Here is a 19,960-nt window from a genome sequence, read left to right on the forward strand (position 1 = left end):
CCAAAGCTGCAGCACACTTCTGGACAAGGAGGCAGTGAGGTGCTATGCAACGCAAGGGGAGGTGGAGGTCGACATGGCAGTAGAGGGCTCAGGCAATATGTTGGGTGGTGAAGCTGGGCTGGGCCGTAGGCAGGAAGGTGAGGCAAGAGAGAAGCAATCCTGTGTCACGGGCCGGTGAGAACAGAGCCCACCCAGAGGGCCAGCACCGATCCGGCCACCAGAGCAATGGGTGTGCCAATTAATAGTGAAGTAATGAATTGCGGTTGGTGGGCACCCCCAATGTGAAGAGGCCTGCAGGAGATGCAGGGATGCAGTCACGGACCCCCAAGATGGTGAAATGCAGCAGGAGGCAGGCTACTGAGGCAGCAGACCTGGCAGATGGGTACCGGAGTTGGGTTAGAGCCGCTGTGGTAGTCCTGGCAAGGAAGACGGCAATCACAGGTTGGGTCCTCTACCGTGAGTGGGAGGGCAGGTGCTTGACTCCTAGCTGGTAAGGCTAGATGGCAGGGCCGCAGTGGGAGGCCCACAATCGTAGGAGCGGAAGGCAGTGGGGAAATGTGGGGAAGGAGCCACCCACGTTGAATGGCCCAAGACAAAGCAGAGGAAGGGGATGGGGCTACCAGAGCGCCTGATGGCACTCAGCAGCGGAAAGTTTAGCCCGGGTCCCGCAGTGCGGCCCGCGAGCTCCCAACCCCGCCGCAAACTGCCCTGCCAGCAGCCTGACCTTGCCGGGCCAAACAGTCTGCTGGGCGTCAGGAAACCAGCAACGGGGCACCTCAGTCTCAGTGAAGCATCACAGACAGTCCCACAGCTCCGCAGCAGCCCGGCGCAGCCTGACGCAGCTGCTGGCTGCATGCCACCAGGTAGGCTCAACAGCCACGCACGGGTCTGGAGGCGCCTAGCAGAACTCGATGTGCTGGTGATTGCGAGTGCCTGCTAACCCTGGGCGTAGTTCGCGAAGTAGCACTTCGCGAAGCTACGCAAAGTGAAGTTCGCACTACGCGAGCTACGCGTAGCACTTCGCGAACTGCGTAATACCTTGTTCGCACTGTGCCAGATGTCGTTTTCAATAATTGCACAGTGCGGACAAGCAACTGGCACTGTGCAATCATTGAAAATGGCATCTTGCACAGTGCGAGCTGTAGTTTTCTGCTGCTCGAGTAGATTTTTACTCGAGCTTCACCTTTCTCAACGCGAACTGGTAGTTTCTCATCGCGAGCGGTCGCGAGCATACGCGGCCACTCGCAATGAGAAACCTGACCTCCTCGCGTTGGGAATCTCGCCGGGAGGTTTATTTTCCATGCTCGCGATTGCCAACTTGAAGTTGCTAATCGCGAACAAGGAAAAAGTCTCACCGGGATGTCATTTTGCTTGCTCGCGGCCGCCAACTTGACGTTGAGGACCGCGAGCAAGCAAAAAATGACCGCAGCACTATGCAACACTACGCTACGCGCGTTCGCACTGTGCTACGTGCAGTTCGCGTAGTGCGAAGTAGCGCGAACTTCGCAAACTACGCGAGCGTAGCGTAGTGCTTTGCCCAGGCTTAGTGCCTGCAAGGGGGTCTATCGGCACCAAATGATGCAGGGAGTTAGGATAGCAGGGAATGGAGGGTTAGCTCCACAGGAGTCAGCAGGACGTTTTTGGATGAAAGGCTTGGCCGGCAGAGCCCACTCAAAGTATGGCCATCTTGCAGCTGGCTAAGCCACGCCCCCCTCATTTAACAAAATTAATGTTGACAATGTGTCAGTTCAAGTGGCAGCTTTACCCTTCAAACATGCACAAACATTATCTGAATATAGTGCTAAAGTGTTTACACCTAATCCATGCATGTTTCAACTGCGAGGCATTGTGTACCCACTGTCGTTCAAAGTCACATTCCCTTCAATTTCAGAATTGTCCAGCTAAAGATAAAGAGTGCTTTAAATATAAGAAAATTGGGTATTTTTGAAGTTATGCATCAGAGTACTCACAAAATGATATCTAGTATGTCAGAAAATACTATGGAAGAGATTGAGGAAAATGAAGTAGTTTTGGAGAATACCATGCTTTTTGTGAGGGAGGTAGGCATGAGTACAAATGTGCATTGTCAAGTAGTGTGTACCTCCAAGGAAGCAAATGATGTTAAGAACAAACCACATGGGCTCCTGTTAGGTATAATCACTATTGATAGGAAAGATTTAGAGGTAAAGCAGATTATGGATCCCCATATACTATTATATCCGATTCTTTCTTCTATAACAATTGGGAGAACAAAATGTTAGAGCCCAATGACATACAGGAGTACGGTTTTGGAAGGAGGGAGGTAAAGGTTTTGGGACATTTTATAGCTGAGATATAATTTAAACACAAAATAATTATTGGTAAAGTGTATGTTTCTGTGGATGGGCTACAGGTACTGGGTTGAAGACATCAAGGGAAATGTTATATTACATTACATCCCAATGGAAAGGTACAAGTGTGGTCGGCAGAAGAGTTGTTGATGGTGCAGAGTGTTGATGAGGTGGACAGTAAAGATGTAGAGAGTATTCTTAATAAACACAAGGAAGTGCTTCTGAAAGAATTGGGAAATATAGAAGGTTTTCCCCATAAAATCCAGTTTAAGAAGAATGGCACACCCACCAAGCATATGTTGAGGAATGTACCATTATCAATGAGACATGAATTGTCAGAAATGATCAAGAAGTTATGTGATGAAGGCGTAATTGAACCTGTAGCATCGTCAAAATGGGTTTAACCAATTGTTTTGGTAATGGGGCACTCAAAATGTGCATTGACATGAGCTCAGTTAATAAAAAGTTTTTAGTTGTCATCCCTTACCTAATTTACAGGAACTATAGATTTAAAAGTAGGGTACCATCAAAGCTGAGAACTGACAGAGGATTCTGGATATATTACCACATTTGTAACTGCTGAATGCACATTCAAATGTGTTAGTATGCCGTTTGGACTGTCATCTGTCGCATCGGTGTTTCAGAAGCTAAAAAAAGTCTCTTTAGGGACACTGATGGGGTAGTGGAGTTCCGGGACCTTATGTTGAATATTCTTATACAGTGCACAAAAACCATGAGACTGTTAGTAAAGTGTTTTTGATACAGGAGGAAAAAGGCATGACAATTCAATAGGACAAATGTAAGTTTTTTTAATCAGAAGTATTTGGGTCATCAAATTAAAGAGACCGGTATGTCGCCCAAGAAAGATCTGCTTGGTTTCACTTTGAATATGAGTGAATCACAAGACAAGTACCAAATCAAGTCATTTTTGGGGCTTTGTGAGCATTATGCTAGGTTTGTGTGTAAAATTTCAGATATAGTGTTTCTTTTGAGATTGTTTTTACAGAAAGGGATCTAATTTGAATGGACTCATGAACATTCCCAGGACATCAGATCTATCAAATATGCTACAGTGGAGTGCAAACCTCTTTCACTATTTTCTCAATCCGCTGACAACATAGGTACTGTTGATGTAAGCACCACCGGTCTAGGCACAGTTTTGAGCCAAGTCAAGGGAAGGGTTGAACACACTATTGCTTTTGCTTGCAGGCCCGTTCCTTAACTGATATAGATATCACACTACAGAACGTGAGGCGTTAGGATGTGCTTGGGCAGTGGGACATTTTGGGACATATTTTTGGGGTAAACCTTTTAAATCGAAGACAGGCCATAAAACCCTGATATCTTTGTTGTCTAAGAAGGGAGTTTGAAACACATCGTCCAGGTTAGTGAGGGTATTGGCAAAGTAATATGAGTATTACTTTATTGTAGCATACCAGGAGTGCAGAATGTGAGAGCGGACTGCTTGTCAAGGCTAACAAGTGAGCTGCAATTTGTTAAGAGTGTATTTTCTCAAGAAGAATGTGTTGCATCAACCATTGAAGATGTAATACTTTCAGTGACACAAGTGGTATCTATGGAAGAATGGTTAACATTGAGTTCAGAAGATGAAACATTGAGAATCCTGAGAGAATATCTTGCTAATTGAAGTCCATTGTAGATATGGTTATCTATAGAATTTAGTGTATATTTGAAGGTTAGAGATGAGCTTTTCTTTAACAATGAAAGGTGAGTCGGTTGTTCCACCAGTTGGCATAAAGATTAAACTGATTTGTATTGCTTACCTGAGACACATAGGTCAAGCAGGAACCAGTAAAATGTCAAATATTTGTGGCCTTATATTGACAATGACAATTTTTAACTATGAAAAGCATTGTTTGTTGTTTAAAGATTCAGACAAAGTTCTTGAAATGTAATTATCTAATTTAGTAAGATCGTTGGCACCTGAGAAGCCATGGGGAAAGCTGGCTATTGATGTGTTTGATCCACATGAGGGGATTGCTATTGGGAAGGAGTATATTTTAGTCATGATAGAATACTTCTCCAAGTAGGTGAAGGTGAAATGGGTCTCTCAAGATGATTCTGGTGTGATAATTGAATTTTTGCAACAAATTTTTAAAAAAGAACATTTTCCAGAGAGCATTGTATCCGGCAACTGTACAAAGTTTACTTCAAATGTGTTTACCAAGTTTCTTAAAAATGGCATTATATGTAACATCTCTTTTCTTTCCAATACTTATAGACGTGGTTGGCCAGGTACTGATTCAGTTTGAGTAAATAAGATTGTTGGTTGTGATCAGATTCTTCTGAATTTGTTGTGGATTTTGTGAAAATTAGGAAAGTGAGGGATGTGACCTGCCAGGAACTATGGAAGTAAGAAGATCTCTTCAAGAAGTGTGGGTGTCCGTTAGGAGGTGGAGCTTCATAATGTTTCCATTGTCTGTAATTGTATAGTGCCCTAGGACTTCTATATACCTAATAGTGTGCATAGTGATTATAACAATAGATTTCTTTGTAATTATCAAATGTAAGTAGGGATCTTCATTGTACTACAAAGTGGCTTATGACTGTAATTCAGACATAATTCACTTTACTGTGTCTGTATCCCAGTCATCTAAAATATATCCAGGAATAAAAACATTGTTCATTGAAGCTTTTCAAATGTAATGCAATTACAATGTCTCTGTAGGTCTCATTATCGGATAAGGAACATTTTTCCCAGCTATGTCCTTGGGCACAGGAAAAGCTGTGATATTTGCAGCAAAGTCACTTCTTTGAGCTCTGTGATTTGGAAGGTGCAGCAGTAGTTCATGAACCACAGGTTGAGTGATTGTTTTTTCAAGGATGTAATGTCCATTAAGTAGCAGTATCAGAGTTATCATTGTTGCTAGCCATGAGTGAAAACACTCCTAGAGTTTTCCAGATATAGAGCCAAGGTGTAATTAAGTATGTGACATGAAACCAATGGTAAGTGCAAAGTAATTTATATGAGAGTGATGAAAATTCCTCTGTGCAAAGTTGACAGTCATTCTTTTAAATAGTAGTTTCTTGAAAATGCATCATTTTAATTGATGTGGGCTCTGGGTGTTCTTCATTATAAATCATGCAGTCAATTATTTGCAAGAGTAGTGATGGCAGTATCATATTCATAGATGAAGTGGATTGCTCTGTGTAGTATTTGTAGAGTAGTAGGATATGCTTCACACTTTTTGCTGGTGTTTCACTGTTTTTCGACTTTACTCTGGCTGCTATTCAGGGCCCCAGCCTAGCTACTTCCTCTCTAAATTGATTCCATGTACTTTAGGTACACTCCAGATTGGATCCTGGGGTACCCTTGTGAGTCCCTAGTATATGGTATACCATGTACCCAGGTCATAGGTACACCAGAGGCCTACCAGGAGCTGACGCATGTATTATGCCACCCCTGGGAAGCCCTCCAAAATGACACCACAGGTCTGCTACTGCAGCCTGGGTAAGGTGGTGCATGCACCCCTTACTGAGGTATAGGTTCACTATACCTCACCTATCACTGCACATAGAAACCTATCAGCCACCCCTATGGCAGGCCTTATCAATCCTGAAGGCAGGGTGCTTAATTATATGTGAGAGGGTGCCCAGGCATGAACTGAGGCCCTCTGCAGCCTTCGGAATCTATCCTCTGGGGTTGTCAGTTGTGCAGCCTGACTATATACTCTTAAGTGCATTATAACCAAACGGTAAATGCTAACTTTGGACTGGCTGCACGGAAACATGTTGTGTTTGGTGTCAAACACCTTGGAATCATACCCCCACAGCAGTAACTAGCGGAGAGACATGACAGCAACAGTATACCCGGTACCAACTTAAAAGAGCCCTGGCATCACAAAATGGATGCTGCAGCCACAGACACGGGTCTGTTCTCCTGTTGCTGACCGAATCTCCAGCAGGGGAGGCCTGGACAATAGGTTTCCTGTCACAGGGAGGTGTAACCACCTCCCAGACAGACTGATGTGTAATGAGTCCTACATTGGGGGCACATTCGGTGTTCCTGTGAATAGTCCAGCTCAAACCGGTTCAGGGGCTACCAGCCCCTGCTCTGGCGCGAAACTGGAAAAGGGAAACGGGTGTAGCCACCCCTCTTTTCAAAGCCTCCCATAGGTGGGTCCCCTGAGTTAATCTAACCCCTTTCTTAGGTATAAGTAAGGAACCCCTGGCAACAGGGCTTTAGATATCCCTGGACAAAACTCCGCAACTGAATCTTGGAACTTCAACGCTCTACTCAAGACTAGAGGACTGAAGAAATCTCCCTTGGGGTCAAGGAGTGACTCCCCTGCTTGGCAGGCCCCAACAAAGCATTTTGGTCCTAGCTCATCTCTAAGTGTCTCCAATCTTTAAAAATCTAACCGCGACTTTCCCCATAGAAGCTAACGGGAGATTGCGGCTGCGTTCTCACACTGCACACTGCCCCCGTGGGTCCCCTGTGTCACTACCTTGGGTGGTTCCTTGGGGTCCCAGCAATTCTACAGGCTCTAGGACTTGTGTCTAGTTAAGTTGTGGTTCTTATACCACTATTGTATTATATGGTTTGGCTCGCCCCTAGGGCCTAACGTATATTTGTGCCATTTTACTGTAATATTTGAAGTGTAACTTATGTGTTTGGACCTCTAGCCTCATAAAGAGACTAGCAGGGTGTGTTTAGTAATAAATACATATATTTTATATACATACCTGGTGTGGTTGTCTTTCATTTAGCCATTCAAGAGATTATGGACTGGTAAAACAAGCTGCTTTACATTCCTTGAAGACTTAGCCTGAAGGCAGCTCTCCATAGCTACCACTAGGATAGCTTTCAATAAAGTTTGTCTTTAACGTATCATCAATAAGGGATTCTTTCGACTGGCGCAAGGTGCACACTATAACTAGTGGACAGCATATCCCAGGCCAACTTCTCACATGAAGTGCACAAAGAGGCAAGGGTATTGTTGAAAGAAGCAACAGAGGTGTAGAAAGAAGCAGGAAAAGTGCAGAAAGAGTCGGATGAGGAGCAAAAATAGGCAGGAACGGTACAGAAAGAGGGAAAACGAGTGCAGAAAGAGACTACAGGGAGACAGAAAGTTGCAAAAGAGGTGCAGAAAGAGGCAATAGACATGCAGGAAGAAGGAAGAGAGGTGCAGAAAAAAGCAAGAAAAGTGCAGAAAGAGTCAGAAGAGGTACATAAAGAAACAACAGGGGTGCAGAGGGAAGCAAGACAGATGCAGAAAGAAGCATGAAAAGTGCAGAATGAAGCAAATGGAGTGCAGAAACAGGCAAGAGAAGTGTTGAAAGGAGCAAGTGATGGGCAGAAAGAGCCAACAGAGGTGCAAAAAGAGGCAATAGAGATGGAGAAACTGGCAAAAGAATTGCTGAAAGAAGCAACAGAGGTGTAGAAAGCAGCAAGAAATGTACAAAAAGAGGAAAGTGAGATGCAAAAACAGGCAGTAAGGGTACAGAAAGAGGGAAGACGAGTGCTAAAAGAGACAACAGGGGAGCACAAAGAAGCAAATGAGGTGCAGAAAGAGGCAATAGGCGTGCAGAAAGGGGTACGGGAGTTGCAGTAAAAGGCAAGAAAAGTGCAGAAAGATACAAAGGAGGTACATAAAGAGACAACAGGAGTGCAGAAAGAAGAAAGAATGGTGCAGAAAGAAGTTTGTAAAGTGCAAAATGAAGTAACAGGGGTGCAGAAAGAGGCAAGATAAGTGCAGAAACAGGCAATAGAAGTGCACATAGAGGCAAGAGAATTGCTGAAAGAAGCAACAGAGGTGTAGAAAGAAGCAAGAAAAGTGCAGAAAATGGCATGTGAGATTTAAAAACAGGCAGGAAATGTACAGAAAGAGGGAAGACGAGTACAGATAGAGACAACCGGGGTGCAGAAAGAAGCAGATGAGGTACAGAAAGAGGCAATAGACGTGCAGAAAGAGAGAAGAGGGGTGCAGAAAAAACCAAGAAAGTGCAGAAAGAGGCAAAAGAGCACATAAAGAGACAACAGGGGTGAAGAAAGAAGCATGGAAAGTGCAGAATGAAGCAACAGGGGTGCAGAAAGATGCAAGAGAAGGGCAGAAAGAGACAGCAGGGGCACATAAAGAAGCAAATGAGGTGCAGAAAGATGTAACAGATGTGCAGAAAAAGGCAAGCACAGTGCAGAAAGAGGCAAAAGAGGTACATAAAGAGACAACAGGGGTGCAAAAAGAAGCAAACCAGTTGTAGATAGAAGCATGGAAAGTGCAGAATTAAGCAACAGGGGTGCAGAAAGAGGCAAGAGTAGTGCACAAACAGGCAAGGGAAGTGCACAAGGAGGCAAGAGAATTGCTAAGAGAAGCAACAGAGGCCTAGAAAGAAGCAAGAAAAGTGCAGAAAGAGTCAAGCGAGGAGCAAAAACATCCAGGAATGGTACAGAGGGAAGATGAGTGCAGAAAGAGACAACAGGGGATACAGAAAGAAGCAAAAGAGGTGCAGAAATAGGCAACAGACCTGCAGAAAGAGGGAAGAGAGGTGCAAGAAAAGGCAAGAAAAGTACAGAAGGAGGCAGAAGAGGTACATAAAGAGACAACAGGGGTGCAGAAAGAAGCAAGACAGGTGCAGAAAGAAGCATGAAAAGTGCAGAATGAAGCAACAGGGGTGCAGAAAGCGGCAAGAGAAGTTTAGAAAGAAGCAAGTGAGGTGCAGAAAGAGCCAACAGACGTGCAAAATGAGGCAAGAGAGGTGCAAAAACAGGCAAGAGAATCGCTGAAAGAAGCAACAGAGGTGTAGAAAGAAGCAAGAAAAGTACAGAAAGAGGCAACTGAGATGCAAAAACAGGCAGGAAAGGTACAGAAAGCTGGAAGACGAGCGCAGAAAGAGACAATCGGGGGGAAGAAAGAAGCACATGAGGTGCAGAAAAAGACAAGATACATGCAGAAAGAGGGAAGCGAGTTGCCGAAAAATGCAAGAAAAGTGCAGAAAGAGGCAAATGAGGTACATAAAGAGAAAACAGGGGTGCACAAAGAAGCAAGACAGGTGCAGAAAGAAGCATGGAAAGTGCAGAATGAAGCAATAGGTGTGTAGAAAGAGGGAGGAGAGGTGCAGAAAAAGGCAAGAAAACTGCAGAAAGAGGCAAAAGAGGTACACAAAGAAACAACAGGGGTGCAGAAAGAAGCAAGACAGGTGCAGAAAGAAGCATGGAAAGTGCAGAATGAAGCAACAGGGGTGCAGAAAGAGGCAAGAGAAGTAAAGAAACAGGTAAGACAAGTGCACAAAGAGGCAAGAGAATTGCTGAAAGAAGCAACAGAGGTGTAGAAAGAAGCAAGAAAAGTTCAGAAAGAAGCAAGTGAGATGCAACAACAGGCAGGAAAGGTACAGGAAGATGGAAGACTAGTGCAGGAAGAGACAACAGGGGTGCAGAAAGAAGCAAATGAGGTGCAGAAATAGGCCACAGGTGTACAGAAAGAAGGAAGAGAGGTGCAGAAAGTACATGAGAGTTGCAAAATGAGGTCAAGAGAAGGGCAGAATTAGAAGGAAACATGCAGAAAGAAGCAACAGAAATGCGGAAAGAGGCAAGAGAGGCCTTCTCGCTGTAACACTTGTCGCTGCATTATTGGTAACGTTTGACCTGTTTCAGCTAGAAGTAAGGCTTTTTTTGTTCAAATCTGCAGATTAAGGTGGAGATGATGAATTATGTGGCTAATGCAAAAAATGTATAATTGTGTGAAAGTCGGTGCAGCCAAACAGTCACATAATTCCAGTAGCCCTGCTCATACCTCTGACTAGGTCCAGAAGTGCTCCTCAGTGATTCCATATTTTTTGTGTCTCACTGAGTTCAAGACTAAACATGAGGTTACCACTTCACAACACAGACTACCATACCACATACTTACTCTCCATAACATATAATCCCACTCTACATAATTCCTACACACTAAATACCACATATGTTCTATCCACATAATTTCACTGCACAACATACCACATAATTCCACTACACATAAACGTACATCCACTCCACTCCAAAAAACTTTAGTAAAAACATTTATAACACTTTAGCATTGGTTTGCTCCGAATATACTCTCATGCAAGTGCCCAAAGTCAATCTCCTTTGATAGTTGATTCAGCTTTCATATTTTAGACTTTGTAAACAATAAGGTCATAATAATGTTATATTTCTTTTCAGATGGGAGATATCAATAATACTTATGGGGCAGAATTTGTTCTTGTGGGGTTCTCTGATCTTCCCAATATGCGAGTTCCCATCTTTGTTGGATTCCTGCTTTTTTATCCCACTGTGCGGGACTTACTGAAGGTAATAAGAGGGGTAGTTGGCCCCCAAGGACATCCTTGTTGGCCAACTACCCCTCCTATTACCTCCAGTAATAGCAGCATTGCTAAGTTCGAAGAGCAGGCCATGCCCCCTTTGCCTCCCACTCGACAAACGCGCTCCCTGGCGCGCTCTTGGATGGGGACTGAAGTCTCCTTCACTGTTGGGGGTCCTTTAGTGGCCAACCAGCCTACCTCTTACCTCCAGAAAGCTCCAAACTGTGGGATTGCTGAGAGGTAGACAAAGGCCAAGCCCCCTTTCTCCACCACTCTGCAAACGTGCCCCCTGGTGCGTTGTTATTTGGGGAATTTATTACCCATGAATACTGAGGGTCCCTGGGGGCTAAATAGCCCACCAGGAACCTCCAATCTGCGCCACAGAGCTGGATTGCAGAGAGGTGGTCCGAGGCCATGCCCCCTTTTTACACCACTCTGCAAACGCACCTCTTGGCGCCCTGCTGCTCGGGGGATGAATTTCACTTATGTCCTGAGGTCCTTAGGACACAAAAGAACCTCTTTGCCCCACCACCATTGCGCCAAGCGGTGTGTTTGCAGAGTGGTGTGAAAAGGGGTGTGGCCTCAGACCACCTCTCTGCAACACAGCTCTGTGGCTCTTACTGGAAGTACCTGGTGGGCTAGTTGGCCTCCAGTGACCCTTAGGATTGAAAGGGACTTAATCCTCCAATTTACATACACCCCAGGGGCTGATGTTCAATTTATTGCACAAACAAGTACAACCCTTGAAATATGTGAATGAGTAGAAAACAGACTAAACAGCATAAATTACAGGCATAGTGTTCTCATCTGATTAAAGGCGTACCTTCATCTAAACAACAGAGATTGTACTTTATTGCATTGTATTTCTCACAGATATTTCTCTCTGGTGGACTGTGTGCTGAATCTATACTTCAAATGTAAATCAGTTACATTGGATCCACAGAGCGACATATGTTGTGAAGATAGCAATCAAAAATAGTGAGAGAGGGGTGAAGATTTCACAGCAGACAAGACATATACAGGGAACAAGAACATATCAGGATAACACCCAAAAGTACCCAGCATAGACCCTACCAGAAGCATTAAGGACACACAGCTATATCCTATGTTTCACTTCCCATCTATGAAATATAGAAGAGATGCAACACATTCAGTTAAGCACCTGGTAGGTCCAATACATAAGATCCAAATTGATGATCATCTGTTTCTTTTTATAGGTACACTACATGATGGTGCCATCCTTTCCATTGCAGCACAGACATATGGATGAGATGTGGAAGGTACAAGCCTGTGCTCTGAAAACCATGGTGGACAGGGCTGGAGAGACCCTGGAAAGACTGCATGTTATCCCTCCTTTTAGGAAGATGAGTATATGTGAACTTCAATGGAGGGAGCAACAATGACTGCAGCACTTCTCCTGTATGAGTGTAGGTGAACACAACAATGCTACGACTGTGAGGCTAGAAAATTAGACTGTGGCAGACTGAATATTCTTATGGAGGTAACTGTCCATTTTGTTAATTGGTGAAATTGTCTTCTTGTGTGGGTATTGGCATGTTAACAAAACATTAATCACGGAACCCTTATGTCCATTTATGACTTTATATGACAAAACCCTCTGTGCCTTCAAAGAAAAAGGCATTGTGGCTTTTACACCAGGAGGCACATTTACGACATTGTGACACAGTGCAGCACAGCAAGTGCCTACCACCAACTAAGGGTGCCCAAGTTGCATGCAGGATTACTTTAGAAAGCAAATGCATACCTTCCTGCACAAAGACAATCCTGAGAGGAATCTTCCTCTATCTATGTGTGCTGCAGAATGTAACAAGTAGAAATAAAGCTGTTTCTCCTCATTACACCTCTCCTGCTAAGACATATCAGTTTGGCACATTTCAAGATTTACCTGTTCTGGTAAATATATGAATGCATCAAAAACCCATGGGAGTTGTGTGGGAACACTTCTCTAGTGAAGAGTAAGGCAATGCAGGGATTTGGGCTGTGTTGCGTTACTAAAGATGTATGATGCCACCCAGTGCCACCCAGTGCTTCATAAGATGGTCTTGCTTTTATTTATAAATCTAATTTCTGAGTTAAGTCACTCCTGCACCACGTTGGGTGGTACAAGATTGATGCAACGCGACTCATAAATAAGCCTTGTAAGTAACTCTTTCAGCCTGTCTAATCTGATCAATTTTGTTTTTGTCATGAGTCCTGACTTAGAGTTTGATGCAACTAAAACTCCTCCATATTTGAGGTTGGTAGGATGCTGAATAGATAGAAGAATTGTCTCAACTTCATTTCTTTGGCTACTCTTAAAATAATTAACAAATTACTATTCAATGAAGAAATGATCTGTGACTTTACATTTATAACACTTTAGCATTGGTTTGCTCAGAATATACTCTCATGCAAGTGCCCAAAGTCAATCTCCTTTGATAGTTGATTCAGCTTTCATATTTTAGACTTTGTAAACTATAATGTCATAATAATGTTATATTTCTTTTCAGATGCGAGATATCAATAATACTTATGGGCCAGAATTTGTTCTTGTGGGGTTCTCTGATCTTCCCAACTTGCGAGTTCCCATCTTTGTTGGATTCCTGCTTTTGTATCTAATAACAGTTTCAGGTAACCTTACTGTCATATCTGTCATTTACTCAGACTCAAATCTCCACACTCCCATGTATTTCTTCCTTACAAACCTGTCTTTTGTAGACATCTCCTACACTTCTGTCATGTTTCCAAAAATGCTGGCCAGTGTCTTTCTTTCAAAAACATACATTACTCTTAAGGAATGCCTGCTGCAGGTGTATTTTTTTGCGGCCATGACTTCAACGGAATTCCTTCTGCTGACCATAATGTCTTTTGATCGTTATGTAGCCATCTGTAATCCATTGCAGTACACACTGATCATGAATAAGTCTGTGTGTCTGCAAATGGCCACCGGAGCATGGATTTTAGGCTTCCTGGAGCCAATATTTCACACTGTTCTTATATCCACATTCTCCTTCTGTAAGACTCATGAAATTAATCACTTCTTCTGTGACTTCATCGCCCTGCTGAAACTCTCTTGCACCAGTATTCGTACCATTGAAAGAATGAATTTCATCTTCTCTGTGGTTTTGATAATATTCTCATGGATTTTAATCATCACTTCTTACATCAAAATCCTCTCAGCCATTCTGAAAATCCAGACCACTACACAGAGACAAAAGGCCTTCTCTACCTGTGCCTCTCACCTCACAGTGGTTATTTTATTTTATGGAGCCATCATGTTTGTCTATGTAAGGCCAGTCTCTATGTATTCAGTGAGTGAGAGCAAAATGTTCTTCTTGGTTTACACTGGAGTGGTCCCTTTGTGTAACCCCATAATATATACTTTAAAAAACAAAGAGTTCAAAGATGCCTTGAAAAGAAGAACAGGTAGAAGATTACAGAATAAGGAATACCCCTGATGATCAATTAAAATGTAATATATTTATTATAGTTATATTTATAATGAATTTAGTTTTATACTCAAAGCAATGTGATCAATACTAGGTTTTATGGGTCATAAAGGTATTTCCTAGCCTAACAAGCCAATGCAGGCATGCACACAGACACTTTGTAAGGCATTGTATAATATGAGGCAATCTGTTAGTCAAGGAGTCTAACGACATGCTCCGCCTCTTCTGTTGTAAATATCTCCCTATCTTTCTAGAGTATATCCTGATCTGTTTGGATAGCTAAGCACTTTAAACCCTTTCTGGATAGCCATGCACTATATAAATCCAATAAACGTAACATAACATAACTTTATGAATTAGTCGTGAATATCTGAGTGGATGGTGCCATGGCCAGGGCCTGAATAGTTTATAGTGTATTATGAGGACAGTAATTAAATATATAAAATATGCATACAAGGGCATTTTTTCTGTTCCAAAAATCACTACACATAGTACTGTGTGTGTGTGCAAGTTCAAATGTTCCCATCCTGAACATAATAGACCTGTTTACAAACTGTACGTTATAGTATGTTCTTTAATACTACGATATGTACTACAAAACATAGTACAAAGTGCAACTTTTGCCTATACTTCTATGTATGTAGTTCTCTGCCCCATTTGCGGAGTCTCCACATATGTAAGTATAGATTTTAATCACAAATGTGGGAGGGACACAGGGGAGTGGGTCAGAACAGGGTAAGACTTATTACTATATGGATGGGATAAGGGAGAAGTAGGAGGAGTTAAGGGGGGCCAGGATGGAGTTTACGGAGAGAAGTCACCTACCTAAACAGGAGTAATTCTCTTAAATTACTCTGGGGTAGAGACAAGTAACTCAACAGTCATATTCATTTCATCACAATTTGTGAGTGAATACTGAAAGTAGTAAACTTCAAAATTTAAACGTATTCAAAAGTGAATCAGGCCCTGTAGAGAGATGAACATTTTTTACTTAAATCTGCAAATAAGTTTAGTAGGACAAGGAGTAGTCGCCTTCTGGAAACTAGTCACGAAAGTAGCTGCAACAGTTATTAATAAAAATAGAGTTTTAAAAAGGAGAATCAGGCTCATGCAAAATTGAAAATGTTTGCTGAAAGCAGGGAATGTACATTTCTTTAATTAGGAGCAGTTGTGGGTTGGATCTGAGGGTGCTATTACAGTCTGCCTCAGAAGAGAAGCAGAACTGGGAGTAGAGTAAGATAGGAAATTGCTGAGTGAGGTGACCAACACTTCAGAAATGATACTATGGGATATGATGAGAAACATCAGGGAGCAGGGGTGCAGAAGGATATATAAAAGGGCGCTCTGGGCATCAAACATGGAAATTTTTACTTTCAAGAAGTGTACTGATTTTAAAGTAGAACAGTCCCTTGAAGTATGCAGTTGAAGGATATAACTCATCCAGTGAGCAGACTCTGAGATCAAAACTTTCCTCGGAAGATGAAAGCCATCAATATTAGACAACTGAGATACATAGCAAAGCCTTCCAGTCATGCACAAGGGGATGACACAAAGCACACTCTATGTATATTTGATGTATTTGAAGCATTAGTACTGTCCAGTATACAACTAAAGCTGTATGTATTCAAGATCTATAAAAAAAGTTGACAGATTAAGTTGGGCAATCTGTTGTTGTTCCTATCTCAGGGAAAAGAAGAGGTGATAAAAGCCACTGATAAGGTCATACAGTTAAATAATCATCACATTCTGAGACTGTATGACCCAAAAATACCAATTTGATAAACAGAGGTTATGAAAGCAATTTGAGTATCAAAAATATAACAATAGATGCTTAGTGGTTTACGTTTTTGAAACTACCAAAAGGAATGACCCAGAATGAGTCGGGCTCTTGTTTGTGTGACTAGTCTGGCTACAGACCAGAAGCATCAAATATATAATTTTAAATAAAAAAGTATGAGACAATGTTATGTAAAGTAAACGTTCTGTTCTCAAACAATAATTAATGAAACTAGGATTGAGATGTGTGCTAAGGTCCTCCTGCCCTAATGACTGAGGGCCCGAATGGTCTACCCCTTAGCTCGATGAAGGTGGAGTCAACATTTTGTATTGAATACAGGCTGTTGCAATTGGGTTATGACTTTTCAATATGCCTGTTTTTTTTGGATCACCTGGTTTTAGCCTTTTTACTGTGAGTGAGTCTCACTACATGTGTCTCACCCACAGTAAGCACATGGCAAATGGGCTATGTGTGTTTTAAGCCAGTTTCCGCCTTTTAAGATAAAGACTCTGTGACCCAGCTAGTGTAAGGAACACTTGGTTGTTACATGTGAAGATATATGTACACACGTGTGCACACATGTGAGGACTGCCTGAGGCAGACTTCTGCTGTGCGCAGCCCATTAACTGTGCACAGGTAGTCTGGTGCAGGGGGGACTCGCCAGGATAAGTTATTACCTGAGGTAGGCCTGATACTATTAGGGTACACTCATAGGGAAAGTCAGTGTGGTATACTGTCTTATCTCCACTGACATTTTATTACACACGTAGCCAGGAAACTGCTCAATAATGCAGTTTCACTTTCCTTTGGCCTACACAGTACAGTGACATATCGAAATGGGGTAGAACATGGGCAAGAAAACTAAATATTAGTGTTCCAATAGACTATCTGTACAAATTATGGGGCATTCAGGATTGTCATATTTCTCTTGCTCAGCTCAAAATCAGAGCCCAGGCCTTTTATCCTCCTGCTGTGCCAAGATAATTAAATTTCTCTGCAGCAGCAGGAATATATCCCCACACAAATGGAGAAAATAATAATGGTTCAATCAGCTCCTGGGAAGGAGGAAAAGGTGGGGATAAAAAGGTTCATTTGGTAATTACTTGTCACATTGCAACAGGGTTAGGGGTAGCCCGGGACCACTGAAAAAAGAGGGAGCCCAGACAACTGGAGCCAACACAGGACAGGACTCCTCTTAGAACTTTTGATGGGAAAGGTCCGGACAGTGATGTCAGTGAGGAGCTGAGCTGAGACTGGGCTTCTGCACCTAAGATGAGAGAAGGCCCAGAGGAGAAAGAGGTAAAAGGCTATGTCAGGGAGCCAGTGAAACTAGTTCACTGCAAAGATTCTTACCTTGGAGGCCAGAAGGCCTAAGGGATAGGCTCCAGGTAGCTAGGGCTTACCACAGGGGCAAAATAAGTCCTTGATAGAATAAAAATGGCCCACCAAGAAATTGCTGAACAAACTAGTATGATTTTTACTTATTACCCCTAGCGCAGTCATGGTGCGAGTGATTCTATTGAGTGAAATAGAGGACTCTGGAAAATGCAGATATATTCTCTACTAATAGAAAAGTAAAGTTAAATCAGTCTATGCAGTTCTTGACTGTTTAGAATTTTATTTCATTAGGCATGTGGGGGTATATATCTTTATGTAATAAGCAACTCTGTTGGCTGTCATTGGCATCAACTGGAAGATCTTGCAGTAAAAAACTGAAAAACGGGATTACCACTGACTTTTACATGTTGTTGAACTAAAATGCAAAAACACAGGGATTTACAGTCATTTATCAGCAACATTGTAAGGTAATTGATTCTTAAAGCAAGTCTCTGTTTTCAGGGGTTAGACTTAAAAACTGTAGATTTTTCACCCCAAAATTAGGTGGAGTGCCTAGTGAATGTAAGCTGTGTACATACAATACAGTGAGACTGTTACAGACCACAATGGTATTTAAAGGAGTTGGGGGTATATTATCAAGATCCAGCATTAAAATTATCGCTGCTTTAGCGGCAGAAAACGGCTGCGAAAGCGGCGCTAATGGGCTTGATAATATGTCGGTGAGAATTCCAATAGAAGCCCATATTGACACCAGAACATGGACTTCTATTGGAATTCTCTGCGGCATATTACCAAGCCCATTTTCGCCGCTTTAGCGGCAGTTTTCTGCCGCTAAAGCAGCAATAATTTTAACGCCGGATCTTCATAATATGCCCCTTAGAGTCATAGGCACTGTAAGAAGGTGATGCTGGTGCTGAAACACCCCCAGATTAACCACACTGAATATCAGAAGGTAAATGAACAATAAACATGCCTTTAATTTGTTTTCATCTTATCTGCTATTCTTCAAATATGAGAAAAATGCCATATTGCAGTCTATTATTTTAACATTGAGATTCGGGTGCAGGGAATGTGAAAGGAAAGGCTTTAGGATGTGTGAGACTATATCAGCACTTAGGAAAGCACAAATTAACCACATTTATTTGTAATTCTTAAGTGTGATGGAAACAAATATGTTTAATAGGATGAAAATAAATGGAATATTCACTTCAACCTGATTCCACATGTTATCTTTGCAAGGTATATAGTTTTACTAGTCTACCAGTGCAACGTGGTCGCCATTTCATTGGATCATGTGCTATCTGCAAATGTGCTACCTCACCATGCATTGGAAATATATTTGCAATATTGAGCTCTGTGATAGTTGATAATAATTATAACGTATTGCTTTATATATAGTGCAAATACCCACCATCTTGTTGTTAATTTTCTATTGCGTTTTTTTAAATCCGATATGACAGATAGTACAGGTGGTAGGTAAGAAATCAAATCGAAAGTATAAAAAACATAACTTCACACATTTACAATTTTAATCGGTTAGTACATATTGCATCACTCTGCCCAAAAATACTGCAACTCATGGTCAGTGTTTAATCCTTTTTCTACGGACTGTAAATGCAGTTTCCACATTGCCTCTATCCGTATGAGGCTTAGTTCTCTGCCCCCCAAAAGGGTCTCAAATTACATGATCAATCCCGCAGAATCTAAAGCTTTTGTGTTCTGTCTGTGCTTTTCAATCCAAGGCATGGGTTGCGCTACGGTATAGTGCATCATTATATTTGTCAGCCCTCATCTGTTCACCAACTCTGTCTTTAAGGCACCTGATAGTTTTCCCGACATAAATCCGTTCACTTTTGTGGCCAATGATATACAACACAAATTTGGTGTACAGGTATTATGGAAAATATCAAATGTCCCAACTTCTCCAATGTTAAGTGTCTTTCTTTTATCCATTGCTCATCTGCACATTCCGAAGTGCCCACGTTTGTAAAAACCAAGAGTGTGTATCAACAGCCAATTCTCCTTCTGCTTGCACTCAGGGTAACTGGGACTGAAAATGTTCTTAAGTGTCAGTCCCCTACAAAAAGTTGTGTCCGGTCTATCAAAGATATAACCATTGAGGACCCTATCAGTTGTTTTTGCAGGTACTTTTTAAACTTACACAAGAGTCTGCTGAAGTCTGTCACTAATTGTACCTTTTTAGATCCATCCTATCCCTGTTGTCTCTCAGTTAGTGTATGTGCTTTGCTGGTTCGAGCAATCCACTTCCTGGCAGCACCAACTACCTGGCTGCTGTAACCCCTTTATAGGAACCTCAATTCGATGTCACTGAGTACCCCTTCACACTCCTTGTCATCACTACAGTTGCCCTTACCCCTCGTCATCTTTCCAAATGGGATAATGATAACTTGACATTTTGGATGAGCACTTGATGCGTATAACACTGAGTTACATGAAGTTGGTTTTCTGAAGAGTCTGCTCTTGATTTCGTCATTTTAAATGTACAGTTCAAGGTCAATAAATTTGGATCTTACCGTACTGTATTGATATGTAAACCTAATGTTGTACTTATTATTGTTAAGATAGGAACAGAAGTCATTGAGTCATTCTATGTTGCCTATCCAGACCATGAGACAGTCGTCTATGTAGCGACTCCAAAAATATACAAAGCCATTCCAAGGTGTTGCCTGAGGGCCCCAGGTCAGTTCCCCCTCCAGCCCCCCCAAAATTAAGCAGGTGTTCAAGGGTGCGAATTTGGAACCCAT

The 19,960-nt window shown here is 42.3% G+C and overlaps 1 protein-coding gene across 1 annotated transcript; it reads left to right on the forward strand.

The window, feature by feature from the left end:
- The first annotated feature begins 2,479 nt into the window (after positions 1 to 2,479).
- On the forward strand, positions 2,480 to 14,089 carry LOC146813226 (olfactory receptor 5J3-like). The gene is made up of 4 exons (XM_085615318.1): positions 2,480 to 2,698; positions 10,492 to 10,620; positions 11,849 to 11,911; positions 13,142 to 14,089. Exons 1-4 carry the CDS (start codon positions 2,480 to 2,482, stop codon positions 14,087 to 14,089), a joined length of 1,359 nt encoding a protein of 452 aa, XP_085471444.1.
- The last annotated feature ends 5,871 nt before the right edge of the window (positions 14,090 to 19,960 follow it).

The sequence above is a fragment of the Triturus cristatus genome, chromosome 7, assembly GCF_964204655.1.
Source record: "Triturus cristatus chromosome 7, aTriCri1.1, whole genome shotgun sequence".
Classification (NCBI taxonomy): Eukaryota; Metazoa; Chordata; class Amphibia; order Caudata; family Salamandridae; genus Triturus; species Triturus cristatus.